Raw genomic sequence first — 14,853 nt, 5'->3', positions numbered from 1 at the left:
ATAATCCCACAGATGAGGAGACTGAGGTCTCGAGAGGTCACCAGACTTATCTGATACCCTATAGACTTTGAACATGGAGCCAAATATGTAGGTAAGGTTTTTGATGCCCATGTCTTCCAAGGGAAAAGATGCATCCACAGAGATCACAGTTGGAGTGAATCTCTTTCAGTGGGAATTCTCTCTCCCTAATGCAGTATCTACGGTATCAGTTTCTCCCAGTAGGTACTAACCTTACCTGGCCATAATGAAGGCCACTCCTTATGTTGGGGTCTCTGTCCTCAAAGCTGGAGCCGCTCCAGCCACTAAGTACCTTCCTGCCCCAGATGACCAACCCTTTTCCCTGTACCCCCCCCCCACAAAAAAAAACATGAAAATGGAAATACAGGTAACAGAAATGTGACAAGGGACCCACATATTGAAATGGTGCCCCTGAGGCTTTTATAGGGTGGGTGGATAATGACTTAGAGTCAGGAAAGCCAAGAAGGGTGGGGGCCCAGGAACTTTGCTGCGCTGTGAACAAATCCACAATTGATCAGATCTAAATATACATATTCACGCACACACATGCATGCACCATCTATCTGGCACTGAGGACTGTCTGATCTTGTGCCCTAATCAGGCTGCACTAGCTAAGCTCCTAGCCTTGCCCTGTAAAACTCTTTTTTTTTTTGACACGGAGTTTCGCTCTTGTTGCTGAGGCTGGAGTGCAATGGCGCAATTTCGGCTCACTGCAGCCTCCACCTCCTGGGTTCAAGCAATTCTCGTGCCTCAGCCTCCCAAGTAGCTGGGATTACAGGCATGTGTCACCACGCCCAGCTAATTTTGTATTTTTAGTAGAGGCAGGGTTTCTCTGTGTTGGTCAGGCTGGTCTCAAACTCCCGACCTCAGGTGATCTGCCCACCTTGGCCTCCCAAAATGTTGGGATTACAGGCATGAGCCACCGTGCCCGACCAAGATTTTTAAATTTAAAAAATTTAAACGCCCACCCTCCCAGTTTTCATCAAGAGAATCATAAAAAATATTCAAATTCACTGATGATCAATCTCTCTCCTCAAAAGAATAAACCTGGGGTCTAGGCTGCCTACAAGTCTTCCCTTAATGCCACCAAGAGCGACTCACCATCCTCATTTCTTATTCTCTGTGGTTCTCAGTGTCAGTGACACATTAGAATCTCCTGGGAAGCTTTTCCAATTCCCAATGCCCAGATCGCATCTGGACCCATTAATTAAACCAGAATTTCTGGGGGTGGGTCCAGGCAGCAGTATTTTCAAATCTCCCCAAGTGGTTCCAACATGTAGCCAAGGGTGAGACTCAGAGCCTAAGTTACAGGCAAATAATGTGACAGACAAATACTGCTGATGACGCCATACAGTGAAGGCAGACAATCACGAATGAGAAAGTCATGGGGCGCTCCCTGTACACAGTGGCCCAGGGAAACAGAGGGCGCAAGACTGTGGTGTTCATATCCTCCTCATTCCGCAACCCTTGACTGAGCTGCTGGAAGAAATAAGGGGTGGATGGAAGTAGCAAGAATGTCCTGGCAAACATGTGAGGATGACTGCATGCTTTTGCCCTGGCTAATTATTGCATCTTCTTGCTTGGGACTCAGGCACCTTCCTAGCCTTCATTTAACCACATGGGCTTGAAGCAGGGAAAGACAATGAGAGAAGGAAACAGGCAGCTCAGTGAGATGGAATGCAGGCCCTTTGTACAGGGATGCTGGATGCACTGGTTAATTTCTTAATTCTCATCACAATTCGGTTCACGGGAGACTCCTGGAATGTCTTTATCCATCACAGATGGTTTGGGAAAATGATAAATTAATATTGTTATCAATGGGGGCAGGGCTGAAATGGTTAAATAGTAACGTCGTCTCCGGTCGTCTTTGCCTGCTCAAAAGAGAAAGCGCCCCCAAAGTCCATAAAGAAGATAAATGGTAAACAAAACCTCCTGTCTTTTGACAGATTCCAAGACGAGTATCATTCACAAACAATCCAGCGGAGAAAAGGGAGAAATTTATCTCATCTGACTTTATATAGGACAACAGCTCGCACCATAACGAGGCCGTCCCAGTGCTGTGAAATCGCACTGAATAGCTGGAGAGTGCAGCCGCCTGTTCCCTGGGTACGTTTATTACAGTCCTTTGTACGCGCCAACCCTGCCAGCTCTGGTTTGCTTCTAAACCAGGGGAGGTGAGAAATAACCCAACAAATTTGTTGCTACGAAACCACCCAAATGGGGCAACTACATAGTAACGTTTGGAATCTGATGCCCTTACTCCAGGCTGTTCTTGTCTGGGTCCAACCCTGCTCTACACTGGACAACGTCCCCTAGTCAGCCAGTCACCAGCAGAATATGGGTGGCCTCGGCTCCCTGCCCAGGCTCTGAGAAGTCAGGGGTAAAGAGGCCCCAGAGGCCGTTCCCAAGCCAATTTGGGAGTCAAGAACCCCTGCCCTTTGCCCCTGTTCCCCTGTGAAATTCATCTGAAACAAAGCAAAGAAGTGCAGCTCTCACCTGAAGGCCTATGGTGGGGCTCTGGGAAGTCAATCTCAAAAGCTGGGGCCTAACCGGCCAGACACGGTGGCTCATGCCTGTAATCCCAGCACTTTGGGAGGCCAAGGAGGACAGATCACCTGAAATCAGGAGTTCAAGACCAGCCTGGCCAACATGGTGAAACTCCGTATCTACTAAAAACACAAAAATTAGCTGGTTGTGGTGGCACGCACCTGTAATCCCAGCTACTCGGGAGGCTGAGGCAGGAGAATCGCTTGAACCCGGGAGGCGGAGGTTGCAGTGAGCCGAGATTGCGCCACTGCACTCCAGCCTGGATGACACAGCGAGACTCCATCTCAAAACAAACAAACAAACAAACAAAAAAATGGAGCCTGGAGGCAGCACCATACCTACAAAATTTCAGAAGCCTCTGAGAGAAAACTGTCAAAGATCAAATACTGGGGAAAAGGTGCTTCCGCCCAAGGAACCATTTCCTTGAACCATCTGGCCCTGGGAACACAAGGCAGGAGGCGCTCGTGGTGGTGGTGATGGAAGGGGGTTGACCAGGAGACCCCTGTGTGAAGATCTCAAGGGTACACATCCCTCCCGCATCTGAACTTCTCCTAAAGATGGTTCCCACCAAGATCTCAGGGTCTCTTTTTGGTGGGAACTGTCCCACCTCCCTTAAGAGCTTGACACCAGGAAAGGAAAGAGCTGAGGGGAAAGATCCGGACTTTCCAGAGACATCTATCCTCACCAATCAGATGACTGGACCTCCTGAGTCAAATTTTTCCTCACTAATCAGAGAGCAGATATTTTCTCGCCAATCACGAAGCAGAGACCTCCGGGCAATGCTTTTTCTCACCAATCAGAAAGCAGAAACCTCAAAGTGCTGTCTTTCTCACCAATCAGGTGGCAAGTTTTTTAAAGTGTAGTCTCCTATCACCAATCAGGTGACAAGTTCCTTGAAGCACTGTCTTTCTTCACCAATCAGATGGCAGTTTCCTTGAAACACTGTCATTCCTCCCCCGTCAAGAGGCACTAAGAGTCCCAGCCTTTCCTGCCACATTTCCTCAGTAGAATTTGCCTGTGTCTTTCTGAGCAGAATCCATCTGTAGATTTTCCCGTCCTGTGATTTATTCTCCCAGGGTTCCCACCAAGGCCAACGCAGCTGATGTACAGGGCTGGGAAGGAAAACACAGCCACCTAGGCTGGCCACAGTGTTGGAAATCATAAAACAAGAATGCATCCTCATCTATTTGCATCTGACCCTCCCAGAAACCAGTAAAGGAAGGTGGGCAATAACATGCCATTCAGCCAGAGTGGCAGAGCCCCGGAGAATGGCCTGCGGGTTCCCGGGACCCTGTGGCTTCCTGCCATCTCTCAGTCTGAGTGGTGAGAGGCTGCAAACAGCTCTTGTCCCTACCCACAGCAACAAGGGGTAGGTGGAGGTGACCAGGGCCCTGCCCCTTTTTACCTCTCCGGGAAACATACATTTCTAATCGGGCAGCAGAAACTGGCATGACAGGAAGTGACCAGTGCCCTTTCTCACCCAGACCTTCTCCCTCTCAGGCACAGGACTGCCCACCTGAGTGGCTGCTGTTGGTATAGTTTCTTGGCTGAACTCCCAAGAAATCTATGTGCAAGACAGCTGTTTACAAGACCCCTGGCCTCAATTTCTTCTGTAAAAGAGAGACAACAAACACTCTGGGCACAGGCAAAGGAGCTGGATACCTTCCAACTATGTTCTCTGAAAGGCCAGAGCCATCTCTCCCGGGGCTTGTCCTGGTCACACCTTTCTGCCATTGCAGATGTTTCTCGGGCCCCTTTGCCTGGGCCACCTTCCCATTCATTCTCCGCTCAGTCTTCTGGGGAATTCTCACCTAAAACCGTGATTTTTTAAAAAACATGGAAGCAGCCCAGCTACCTTTCTGCTCATGTTTCTCTTGGCAACCACCAGAGGCAGCCGTAAGTCCACAGACACAGAAGGACACCTTGCTTGAACTAGGGCTCATGCCTGTGCATTTGCAATCAAAGGGATTTCTCCTGGAGGAGACAGACTGGGAACCTGTTTATTTTATTTTGAGAAAAGTGTTCCACATAAGCAGGGCTGGGTTGGATTCACGAGCCCTGGGCTCAGAAGGGCACCAGCTTGGTTGAAACTCTGCTGTCCTTGTTTCAAAATTCTTAATAGCTTTGGAATAAGAAGCCCCCTACTTTGTTACTTTCTTTTTTTTTTTTTTTTTCCCAAGACGTTCTCTCCTTCTCCTCCTTCTCCTCCTCCCCTTCCTCCTCCTCTTCCTCCTCTTCTTCCTCCTCTTCTTCCTCCTCTTCTTCCTCTTCCTCTTCTTCCTCTTCCTCTTCTTCTCCTCTTCTCCTTTCTCTTCCTCCTCCCCCTCCTCTCCCCCCTCCCCCTCCTCCTCCCCCCTCTCCCTCCTCCCCCCTCCCCCTCCTCCTCCCCCTCCTCCTCCCCCTCCTCTCCCTCCTCCTCCCCCTCCTCCCCTTCCTCCTCCTCTTCTTCCCCTTCCTCTTCTTCCTCTTCCTCTTCTTCTCCTCCTCTTCCTCTTCCTCCTCCTCTTCTTCCTCCTCTTCTTCCTCCTCCTCTTCTTCTTCTTCTTCCTCTTCCTCTTCCTCTTCTTCTTCTTTTTTCGAGACTCTCACTCTGTCACCCAGGCTGGAGTGCAGTGGTGTGATCTTGGCTCACTGCAACCTCCGCCTCCTGGGCTCAAGCTATTCTCCCACCTCAGCCTCCCAAGTAGCTGGGATTACAGGCGCGCACCACCCGGTTAATTTTTGTATTTTTAGTGAGGACGGGGTTTCACCATGTTGGGCAGGCTGGTCTTGAAGTCCTGACCTAGGGTGATCTGCCCATCTCGGCCTCCCAAAGTGCTGGAAGCCCCTGTTTTCATTTTGCACTGGGCCCTGCAAATTATGTAGTCGGTCCTGCACACAAGTGCCCAACATCTGGTGGACTTCCTGTTAAGAAGATGATACTTTTGCTTCATCCACACGCTAAGCAGTGGCCACAGAGGGTTTCTCTCCTGCAGCGCACCACCTGGGCCTGTCTGCCATGGCTTGGGACCCTGCCGTGTCAGAGTCTACACAAGTCCAGGTCAGGACCCCACCCATGCTGAGGTGTTGCCCACCAGCCCTCAGAGGTAAATATCTTCTGGGAAGCCGTGTTCATGGCAGGCCCTGGCCCTAGGCCATAAGTTTTGGAGCAGGAAAGCCTTGGTTCCTGGAATTACCAAAAGCTTTTGTGGGGTGGGGGGCCCCACTTCTCACCCTCCAGCATCACTGAATTCCCTGGCATTTCATCAGCTTCTCTGAATCATCTGACCATTGCTTCATTTTTGTTGGTAGGAGAAAAACAAACAGCAGAAAGTTAAAACATTAGTGCTTGCTTCAGTGGACAAAAATAGAGTCTCCCGTCTCCCTTTAATTTTTTTTTTTTTTGTCCTGAGAAGTAAAGCTATTTGCAGATGGATTAAATGTTCCTTCTGAGACCCTGCCCCTGAAACTGCCGACCTCGCTGGGACTGTACGTGTGTGTGCGTGTGTGTGTGTGTGTGTGTGTGTGTGTTTCGGGGGTGGGGGAGCGAGGGGCGGTGCGCACACATCCAAAGAAGTGCGTCTGCGTGCATTTGGTAAAAGAGAGTCCTTTGTCCCGACGGTAAGCCTGGCGAACATGACTCGCGGTCCTCTGGTATGCAGCACACCTGTGCAGAGCAGAACCCCAGGAGGGGGAGGGAAGGGAGAGGTGTTGGCGGCTGCAGCCCTGCACCCTTGTAGGGGATCACACCTTCTCCTTTCTTCTCCTTTGAGCCATGTCTCCATCGCCCCTTTGTTTTGGCTTACACCTCCAAATACCAGGGAGGCCTTTGTGTGCGTGTGTCTGTGTGTGTGTGTGTGTGTGTGTGTGAGAGAGAGAGAGAGAGAGAGATGACCTCAGTCAACGCCAATTTGTACACAGACTGCAAGAAAATAGAAAAGGAAGTGAGGAAGGAATGGGAGGACTGATATTCCCAGGGTCTCCCCAGCTCCCCTCGCACCCCGCCACGCGTCGCCCACCTTTGCAGGCCTTCCGGTGGCTGATGGGCTTGCCCATGTCGCGGTAGTAGCCCTCCTTGCAGTAGTGGCAGTGGCGGCCGGCGGTGTTGTGGCGACAGTTGAGGCAGACACCTCCGCTCTTGCGCCCCGAAAGCTTGTAGAGCTCCATGTTGAAGCGGCAGCGCCGGGCATGCAGGTTGCAGTTGCAGGCTGCAGGGGAAGACCGAGAGAGGTGTCAGGTGCAGGGGCGCGGGGAGGACAGGCACCCATGGGCGCCGAAGGAAACCCCACCCCCCCACTGCTCCCTTCTCCACTAGCAGAGCCAGGCAGGCAGACGTGGGCTCCAGGAGCTCCTCCTCGGCTCCTCCTGTTTATACCCATAAGCATGTATTGGGCACGTAACAGTACCACGGCTGAGGTTCTCCCAAAATTCATATGTTGAAGCCGTGACCCCCAGTACCTCAGAATGGGACTGTATTTAGAGATAGAGTCTTAAAACAGGGCCCTCAGAGTGGGCGCTACGCCAGTATGACTGTGTCTTTGTAAGAAGAGGAGACGAGGACACAGAGGGACGCAGGGAAGCATGTGCACGGAGGAGAGATCCCATGAGGACATTGCCAGAGGGCAGCCATCTGCAAGCCGTGCAGAAAGGCCTCCAGAGCAACCAACTCTGCCAACACCTTGATCTTGGACTTCCAGGCTCCAGAACTAGGAGAAGTAAACGTCTAGCGTTTCAGCCCCCAGCCCGTGGCACTTTGTTGTAGCAGCTGAGCAAACTACTGAGGCTCCTGCCACCAGCCTGGCCTCCCCTTCTCCCCCTCCTCCTCGTCCACTGAGGACTCTGGGGCCTGCACACCATCGTTCTTCCCACCTCAACCTGGCCGGCTTCCGGAGGCTGCCCAGCCCTGCTCTGGGGAGAGGACCCCCACATCGTCCACGATGGCTCTGCTCCACCTGTTCCCTCCCCATGAGCATTGCTCAGGACTCAGCTCCCTTTCCCCGCCCACCCCCGTGCCCTCCTGGTCTGTCTCCTTCACCACTCATCATCTCTGCGCTCCCAACTCCCAAATCAGTATTTCCAGTTTCAGGTCTGGGGTCTCCACTTGAACCCAGAGTCACCTCCTCTACATCATTGACTCCTTACCATCCTGCCCTCAGGTTCCCTGTGGCTTGAGCTGAACCTCGCAGGCTCCCCTCTGCATAATCAGCAGAAGCAGGATTTATTTTTGTTTGTTTGTTTGTTTGTTTTTTTTTTTTTTTTTTTTTTGAGACGGAGTCTCGCTCTGTCGCCCAGGCTGGAGTGCAGTGGCCGGATCTCAGCTCACTGCAAGCTCCGCCTCCCGGGTTTACGCCATTCTCCTGCCTCAGCCTCCCGAGTAGCTGGGACTACAGGCGCCCGCCACCGCGCCCGGCTAGTTTTTTGTATTTTTTAGTAGAGACGGGGTTTCATCGTGTTAGCCAGGATGGTCTCGATCTCCTGACCTCGTGATCCGCCCGTCTCGGCCTCCCAAAGTGCTGGGATTACAGGCTTGAGCCACCGCGCCCGGCCTGTTTGTTGTTATTTTTGAGATGGGAGTCTTTCTCTGTCACCCAGGCTGGAGTGCAGTGGCCCGATCTCAGCTCACTGCAACCTCTGCCTCCCGGGTTCAAGCGATTCTCCTGCCTCAGCCTCCTCAGTAGCTGGGATTACGGGTGCGCACCACCACGCCTGACTAATTTTTGTATTTTTAGTAGAGACAGGGTTTCACCATGTTGGTCAGACTGGTCTTGAACTCCTGATCTTGTGATCCTCCCACCTCAGCCTCCCAAAGTGCTGGGCTGACAGCTGTGAGCCACCACACTCAGCCCAGAGCAGGATTTCTAAGCACCAAAATGAGGGCGTCCATTGGGATCAAGTTGAAAGCACTCAGCATGGCCTTTAGGGCTCCAAATAAGCTGGTCCTGCCTCGCCGTCCAGCCCCTCACTCTTTATGCTCCAGTGATTCCAAACTTTGGTCTGTTTCTAGAGCCATGTGCGAGGACCCCTCACCTGCCTCTCTGGGGCTTTGGACATGCTGTTCCCTTTCTCCCAGGACACCCCTGTTTTATCTGGCTGCCTCCTTCTCATCCCCCAGGTCTTGGTTCCAATGTTACTTCCCAGCCCCGCTCCACCCCACAAGCCTGGCATAGGCACCCAGCATGGCCTCACATAGCTTTCCCTGCGCTACATCAGGATTGCCTGTCACCTGCCTTCTTCTTTAGGCTTCCAACCCCAGGGTACTCCAGCACAGGTCTGGCCTCTTCTTGTTCACTCTACAACATGGTTTCATGCTCAGTGTGTTCTAAATCACATTTGATGGAATTTCTAAAGAAATATATGTTGGGATTTTTGTTTTGTTTTTTGTTTGAGGCAGGGTCTCACTCTGTTGCCCAGGCTGGAGTGCAATGGCACGGATCTTGGCTCACTGAGACCTCTGTCTCCCAGGCTCATGAGATCCTCCCACCTCAGCCTCCCAAGTAGCTGGGACCACAGGCATGTGCCACCATGCCCAGCTAATTTTTTTCGTATTTTTTGTAGAACCAGGGTTTCACCATGTTGCCTGGGCTGGTCTTGAACTCTTGGGCTCAAGAGATCTGCCTGTTTCGGTCTCCCAAAGTGCTGGGATTACAGGCCTGAGCCACCGCACCCAACCTAAGAAATATATATTTAATTCATGCACTCGATAAACAAAAGCAGGAAGAGAAAGGAATACACTCCTATTTCCACCAACCACAGTTGCTGCAGAGATCTTTCCTTTTAGGCTTAATTAACATTTGTTCAGTTGTGGAACTATTTAATTCTTTCCTACAGACATAGAAAACGTAGATCATACTTTTACACATCTAGTTTTATAGGTCTTTTTTTTTTTTCATAATAATGAACATTTTCTCGTGTCAAATACTGTTCTTCATGATGTTTAAAAGTCGTCTGGGCTGGGCATGGTGGCTCACACCTGTAATCCCAGCACTTTGGGAGGCTGAGGTGGGCAGATCTCTTGGAGTCAGGAGTTTGAGACCAGCCTGGCCAATATGGTGAAACCTCATCTCCACTAAAAAATACAAAAATTAGCCAGGCATGGTGGTTTGTGCCTGTAATCCCAGCTACTTGGGAGGCTGAGGCAGGAGAATCTCTTGATTCTGGGAGGTGGAGGTTGCCATGAACCACCATTGTACCCCAGCCTGAGCCACTGAGCGAGACCCTATCTCACAAAAATTAAAAACTAAAAAATAAAAGTCGTCTGGCACTTTTAAATGCCTTGGAGTCGAAGTGGAGGCATTTAAAAGAAGGACCTCCCAGGGTTGGACAGCTATAGGCCGTTTCCCATTTTTCACTATTATAAATGTTAACTACCTTTGAACGTAAAGGTAACCACCTTGAACCACCTTTGAACATACCTATTTGTGCTCTGCTCTGATGAGTGTTGTAGCGCAAATTTCTCTAGATGGAATTACTGGGTTGAATTTTGAATCTACATGTTTTTATATTTTTATTATTTATTTATTTATTTATTTATTTATGTATTTATTTTTTTGAGATGGAGTCTCGTTCTGTAGCCCAGGCTGGAGTGCAGTGGCATGATCTCGGCTCACTGCAACCTCCGCCTCCTGGGTTCATGCCATTCTCCTGCCTCAGCCTCCCGAATAGCTGGGATTACAGGCACCTGCCACCACACCGGACTAATTTTTTGTATTTTTAGTAGAGACGGGGTTTCACTATGCTGGCCAGACTGGTCTTGAACTCCTGACCTTGTGATCTGCCCGCCTCGGCCTCTCAAAGTGCTGGGATTACAGGCATGAGCCACCGTGCCCAGCCCTTCTACATGTTTCTAACATTGGCTCCAAACTGCCACACTGCCCTCAAGAGAGGCTGTATGGCTTATACTCCCACCAGCAGGATATGAGAGCTCCTATTTTACCACGTGCTTGAAAAGAATAATATGCATTTGGTATCAGCATTCTTTTTAAAAAATCTTGGCCAATCGGTCTGAGAAAACACATACACATACACACATGATTTTAATTTGCGTGTCTTTGATTACTAGGAAGGTTGGACATTTCCCCATGTATTGTTTTTCTATTTATATTTCTTTTTTGTGCATTGCCTGTTCATGCCATTTGCCCAGTTTTCAAATAAGGTGGGCTTTTTTTCATGCTGTCTAGTGATCTTATGTGGGAGGATTAAACATCATTTGTCTTTTCTGCCATATAAGCTGTAAATATTTTTAACAGTTTCTCATTCACATGTTACTTTAATTTGTGATCTTTAGAAAAACATGTGCCTCTTTAATTTTTCTCTCTGATGTTAGGACAAGCTTCTTTAAGTGCTCTTCCTAGAGTCACTGCCAAGTCACTTACCCATTAGTCATTCCATTTACAAATAGAGGTGGACAGGGCTCTAGAGAAAGCAGTGGGGGATGCAGGAGAAACGACAGCTCCTACCCTGAAATCTGAAAGCAGCCAGAAGCCAAATTAAACCAGGGGATGAGTCCCAGAGCCTTGCTAAGTGTCCTCCAGCAAGTGTCCCCAGGGCTGAGTTCAACCAGGTGCAAAGTAAGAGGCTGCAGCTGCACCTTGCCCTCCCACAGACAACTGTCACGCCTGTGCACACTCACTCTCTTTGGACTCACCCTGCCAGACAAGGGTGACAGGGGCCTGCTCAGAGAGTGAAATGACCAATCAGCCCAGGACCACGGAGCCAGTAAATGGGGGGTACAAGATGGGAACCCAGGCCTTCTGGCTCCTGGTTCACTGGCTCAGAGGAAAGGACCCTTATCACTGGAAGTAACAGCTGGCCTAGACTACAGTCAGAATCTAGATCTTCCCTACAAGCACAGAAATCACAGGACCTGGAACACCTGCCTGGGGACAAGGATCTGGAAGGATCACCCAGGCCTCACTTCCTCAGGCCTCCCTTGTACCAGGAAAGGCCTGGTAACAGCATCATCCCGTCCTTCTTGGAGGCAAACGTCCTCCTCCTGCATTTCCCAGCGGGGACTGCCCTAACCTTTGAGCCCCGTCTGGGAGCTCAGCCTCCACTTTTCCCACCCCAAGAGGAAGCTGGGGGCTGGTAGCTCTCTTCCATATGCACCTTATGCCAACAAAAGGTTTTTCCTAAACAACTGGTCACACAAAAGAAAACTCTGAGGCGAACATCAAAAGGCAGGGGTCCCTTCCCTCCCCTTCTTCTTGGAGCTGTCAAGAGACATCAAGTGGCAAATGCCCATGCTCAGACTTCTGCAAAGTATTTTACAGCTTGTTTTCTTTTCTCTTTGTTTTATTTTCTCTGCACAGATGGAAAAAATGCATTGGGCGAAGCAGCTCACATCTGGATCCCTCAGCTCCACAGAGAGGTGTCACCCAACTCCCGGCCTGTCCCCAGCCCCTTCCTCGGAGAGACACCTTAATCCTTCGTGCCTTCCTGTTTATCTCCTGCATCTCTTGGAGGCAAAAATATTGGGTATTAGTTTCATTATCAGATTTCAAGGCAGGGAGGAAAGGGCAGCTTTGTGAGAACAGAGAGGTCAGCCCAGAGAAAAGGGGGTTGGGGGCGGCAGAGACACTCTGAGGGACCAGCAGGGGCAAGAACAGAAGCCCTGCCTAGGCCTTTGAGGCTCTGCCTCTTATCCAGGGGTACCCCAGCCACCCAAAGACACCCCAAGCTTTGTGCTCCTCTTTGGCTATCATGTGAGGATCACCAAGGATACATCACATGTGGCTGCATTTCAGACCCAGGGCATAACGAGGTAAGGAAGGTAGGAGGGGGAGAGTCCCCACTTTCCAACCAGAAACCCAGTAGGGAGAGAGGCCCAAGAGGTGGGTTCCTATTTTCTTCCCCCATCAAAAAGTTCTCTAAGTCTTATTTCAACACATGCCTGTGGCCACTCCTTACCTCTCAACATTCCTGCCTTTCTGCCCCTCTCCCTCTCCCACCAACCTGGAACTGCCCAACCCCTTCCCACTCCCCTAGGTCAGATCAATTCAGTGCACACTCACAGTGCTCTAGCTATGTGCCCAGTTCCGTGCTACAGGCTATGTGAGATACACAGGTGGACAATGCACTCTCAACTATCCATGAGTTCCCCATCTAATGGAGGGAACAAACTCATGTCAGAAAATATCTGATCAAGTGGGACTAATCTCTCATTAACTGTGTTGGTTTGTTGAGGAAGGGATAGTGTTTGCTCTTATATCCTCCAGCCCACAGAAAGCCTTCATTCATTTTTGTTGTGCAAATGAGAGAGAGAAAGCAAACAAGAGAGAAGATGGATGGATGGATGAATGAATGGAAGGATGAAAAGGTGGATTAATGGACAGATGGATAGATGGAAGGAGAGAGGGAGGGAGGGAGGGAGGGAAGGAGGGATGGATGGATGGAGTTGATAGGTGGGTGGATGGAAGGATGGATGGATGAATGGAAGGATGAATGGATGCATGAAATGGATGGATAGATAAATGGGTAGACAGATGCATGGATGGATGCATGGATGGATGGATGGATGGATGGATGGATGGATGGATGGATGGACGAAAAGGTGGATGGATGGACGGATGAATAGATGGAGGGATGGAGGAATAGATGGATGGATGGAATTGATAGGTGGGTGGATGGATGGATGGAAGGATGAATGGATGTATGAAATGAATGGATAGATAAATGGGTAGACAGATGCATGGATGGATGCATGGATGGATGGATGGATGGATGGATGAATGGAAGGATGAAAAGGTGGATGGATGGACGGATGGATAGATGGAGGGATGGATGGATGGATGGATGGATGGATGGGGTTGATAGGTGGGTGGAGGGATGGTATGAATGGAAGGATGAATGGATGGATGAAATGGATGGATAGATAAATGGATAGACAGACGCATGGATGGATGCATGGATGGTTGGATGGACGCATGGATGCATGGATAGATGTATGGATGGATGAATGGAAGGATGAAAAGGTGGATGAATGGAAGGATGAATAGATGGAGGGAGGGAGGGAGGGAGGGAGGGATGGATGGATGGATGGATGGATGGATGGATGGATGGAATTGATAGGTGGGTGGATGGATGGATGGAAGGATGAATGGATGCATGAAATGGATGGATAGATAAATGGATAGACAGATGCATGCATGGATGCATGGATGGATGGATGGATGGATGGATGGATGGATGGATGGATAGGTAGGTAGGCAGGTAGACAGGCAAGCAGGTATGTATAGAGACAGTTAGATAGTTAGACAGGTAGGGCAGACAGAGGATTTACTGCCTGAACCACTCCCTGACAAGGCATGGCCTTGTGACATCTGATTGTTGCTTTCAACTATTTTAACTCATCAATTTAACTTCTGTCTGCTCAAGCAGACTGCTGTGCTTCAGAGAGAAAAACCCACATCTAAGTCCCCTGGACCCTTCCTGGAAATCTGAGTAGTGTCCTTGCCCACAGAGACTGAAGTTGCATCCATTGCTTTTGATGAATTTACCAAACCATAGGTGTTGGCCCGCCCCAAAAGGCCCTGACGAACTCACTCTCAATCCTATCAGGACTACACCAGGCCCAGAAAGCATCCAGCAGTCATTGGTGAGCAGTTTCCAGACCATGTCTCTCAGGGACTCTGGTCCTGACTCCCCCAGACTTTACATGGCCCAGGGGCTTCTCACTGGAGCAGGAAGGCCATTCAGTGATGAGTCTCCTCAAAGGCTCTGGTCTGGGCCCCGGTACCCCACGGCAGCCCTCCAGCACACAGGATCACCATGTCCTCTCCCTTTCAGAGTGGTTCTTTTGAGAAGACTGACCATGTTATCTCTGTAGCATAACAGCTGAATTCTCCAAAAAATAAAAAAATAAAAATAAATAAATAAATAAAAACTCACATAGGCACCATCACAGGCTGGAGGCCCCAGCCATTGGCTGCCTGCGCACTGGGACAGGCACTGCTCTCAGATCTGTCATGATTGTTGACACATTTCCACATGTCCAGGCCACATGAGCAGGTTGGGGCATGCACGGCAAAAACTTGCAGGGCTGGGGGCGGGCACTGCTTCCCTCACCAGCTCCTCTGCTAGGTAAGTCCATGGCTGCTGGGTAAGGACCAGGAGACCTACTCAGCATGTGCAACTCACAAACTCCCTGAGGGAGATGGGGCAGTGGTTCTCAACCGGTGGCAATTTTGTCCCCCACTGGACATTTGGCAATGTCTACGGACATTTTTGGTTATCACGACTGGGGAGGGAGGGGCTGTTTGCATCCAGGGGATAGAAACCAGAGAGGCTGCTAAACTTCCTACAATACACAGG

General features: G+C 50.1%; 1 protein-coding gene across 1 annotated transcript in view; it reads right to left on the bottom strand.

Moving 5' to 3' along the window:
* The window catches only part of LOC105474216 (netrin 1), a 228,394-nt gene that overhangs the window by 70,438 nt on the left and 143,103 nt on the right, over nucleotides 1-14,853 (bottom strand). Inside the window, exon 3 of the mRNA XM_011728715.3 lies at nucleotides 6,564-6,752. Coding sequence (XP_011727017.1) covers nucleotides 6,564-6,752 — 189 coding nt within the window. The remainder of the gene's footprint in view (nucleotides 1-6,563; nucleotides 6,753-14,853) is intronic.

The sequence above is a fragment of the Macaca nemestrina genome, chromosome 17, assembly GCF_043159975.1.
Source record: "Macaca nemestrina isolate mMacNem1 chromosome 17, mMacNem.hap1, whole genome shotgun sequence".
NCBI lineage: Eukaryota > Metazoa > Chordata > Mammalia > Primates > Cercopithecidae > Macaca > Macaca nemestrina.
Note: the sequence above shows the minus strand (reverse complement) of the source record. Positions and strands in the feature narration are given on the sequence as shown.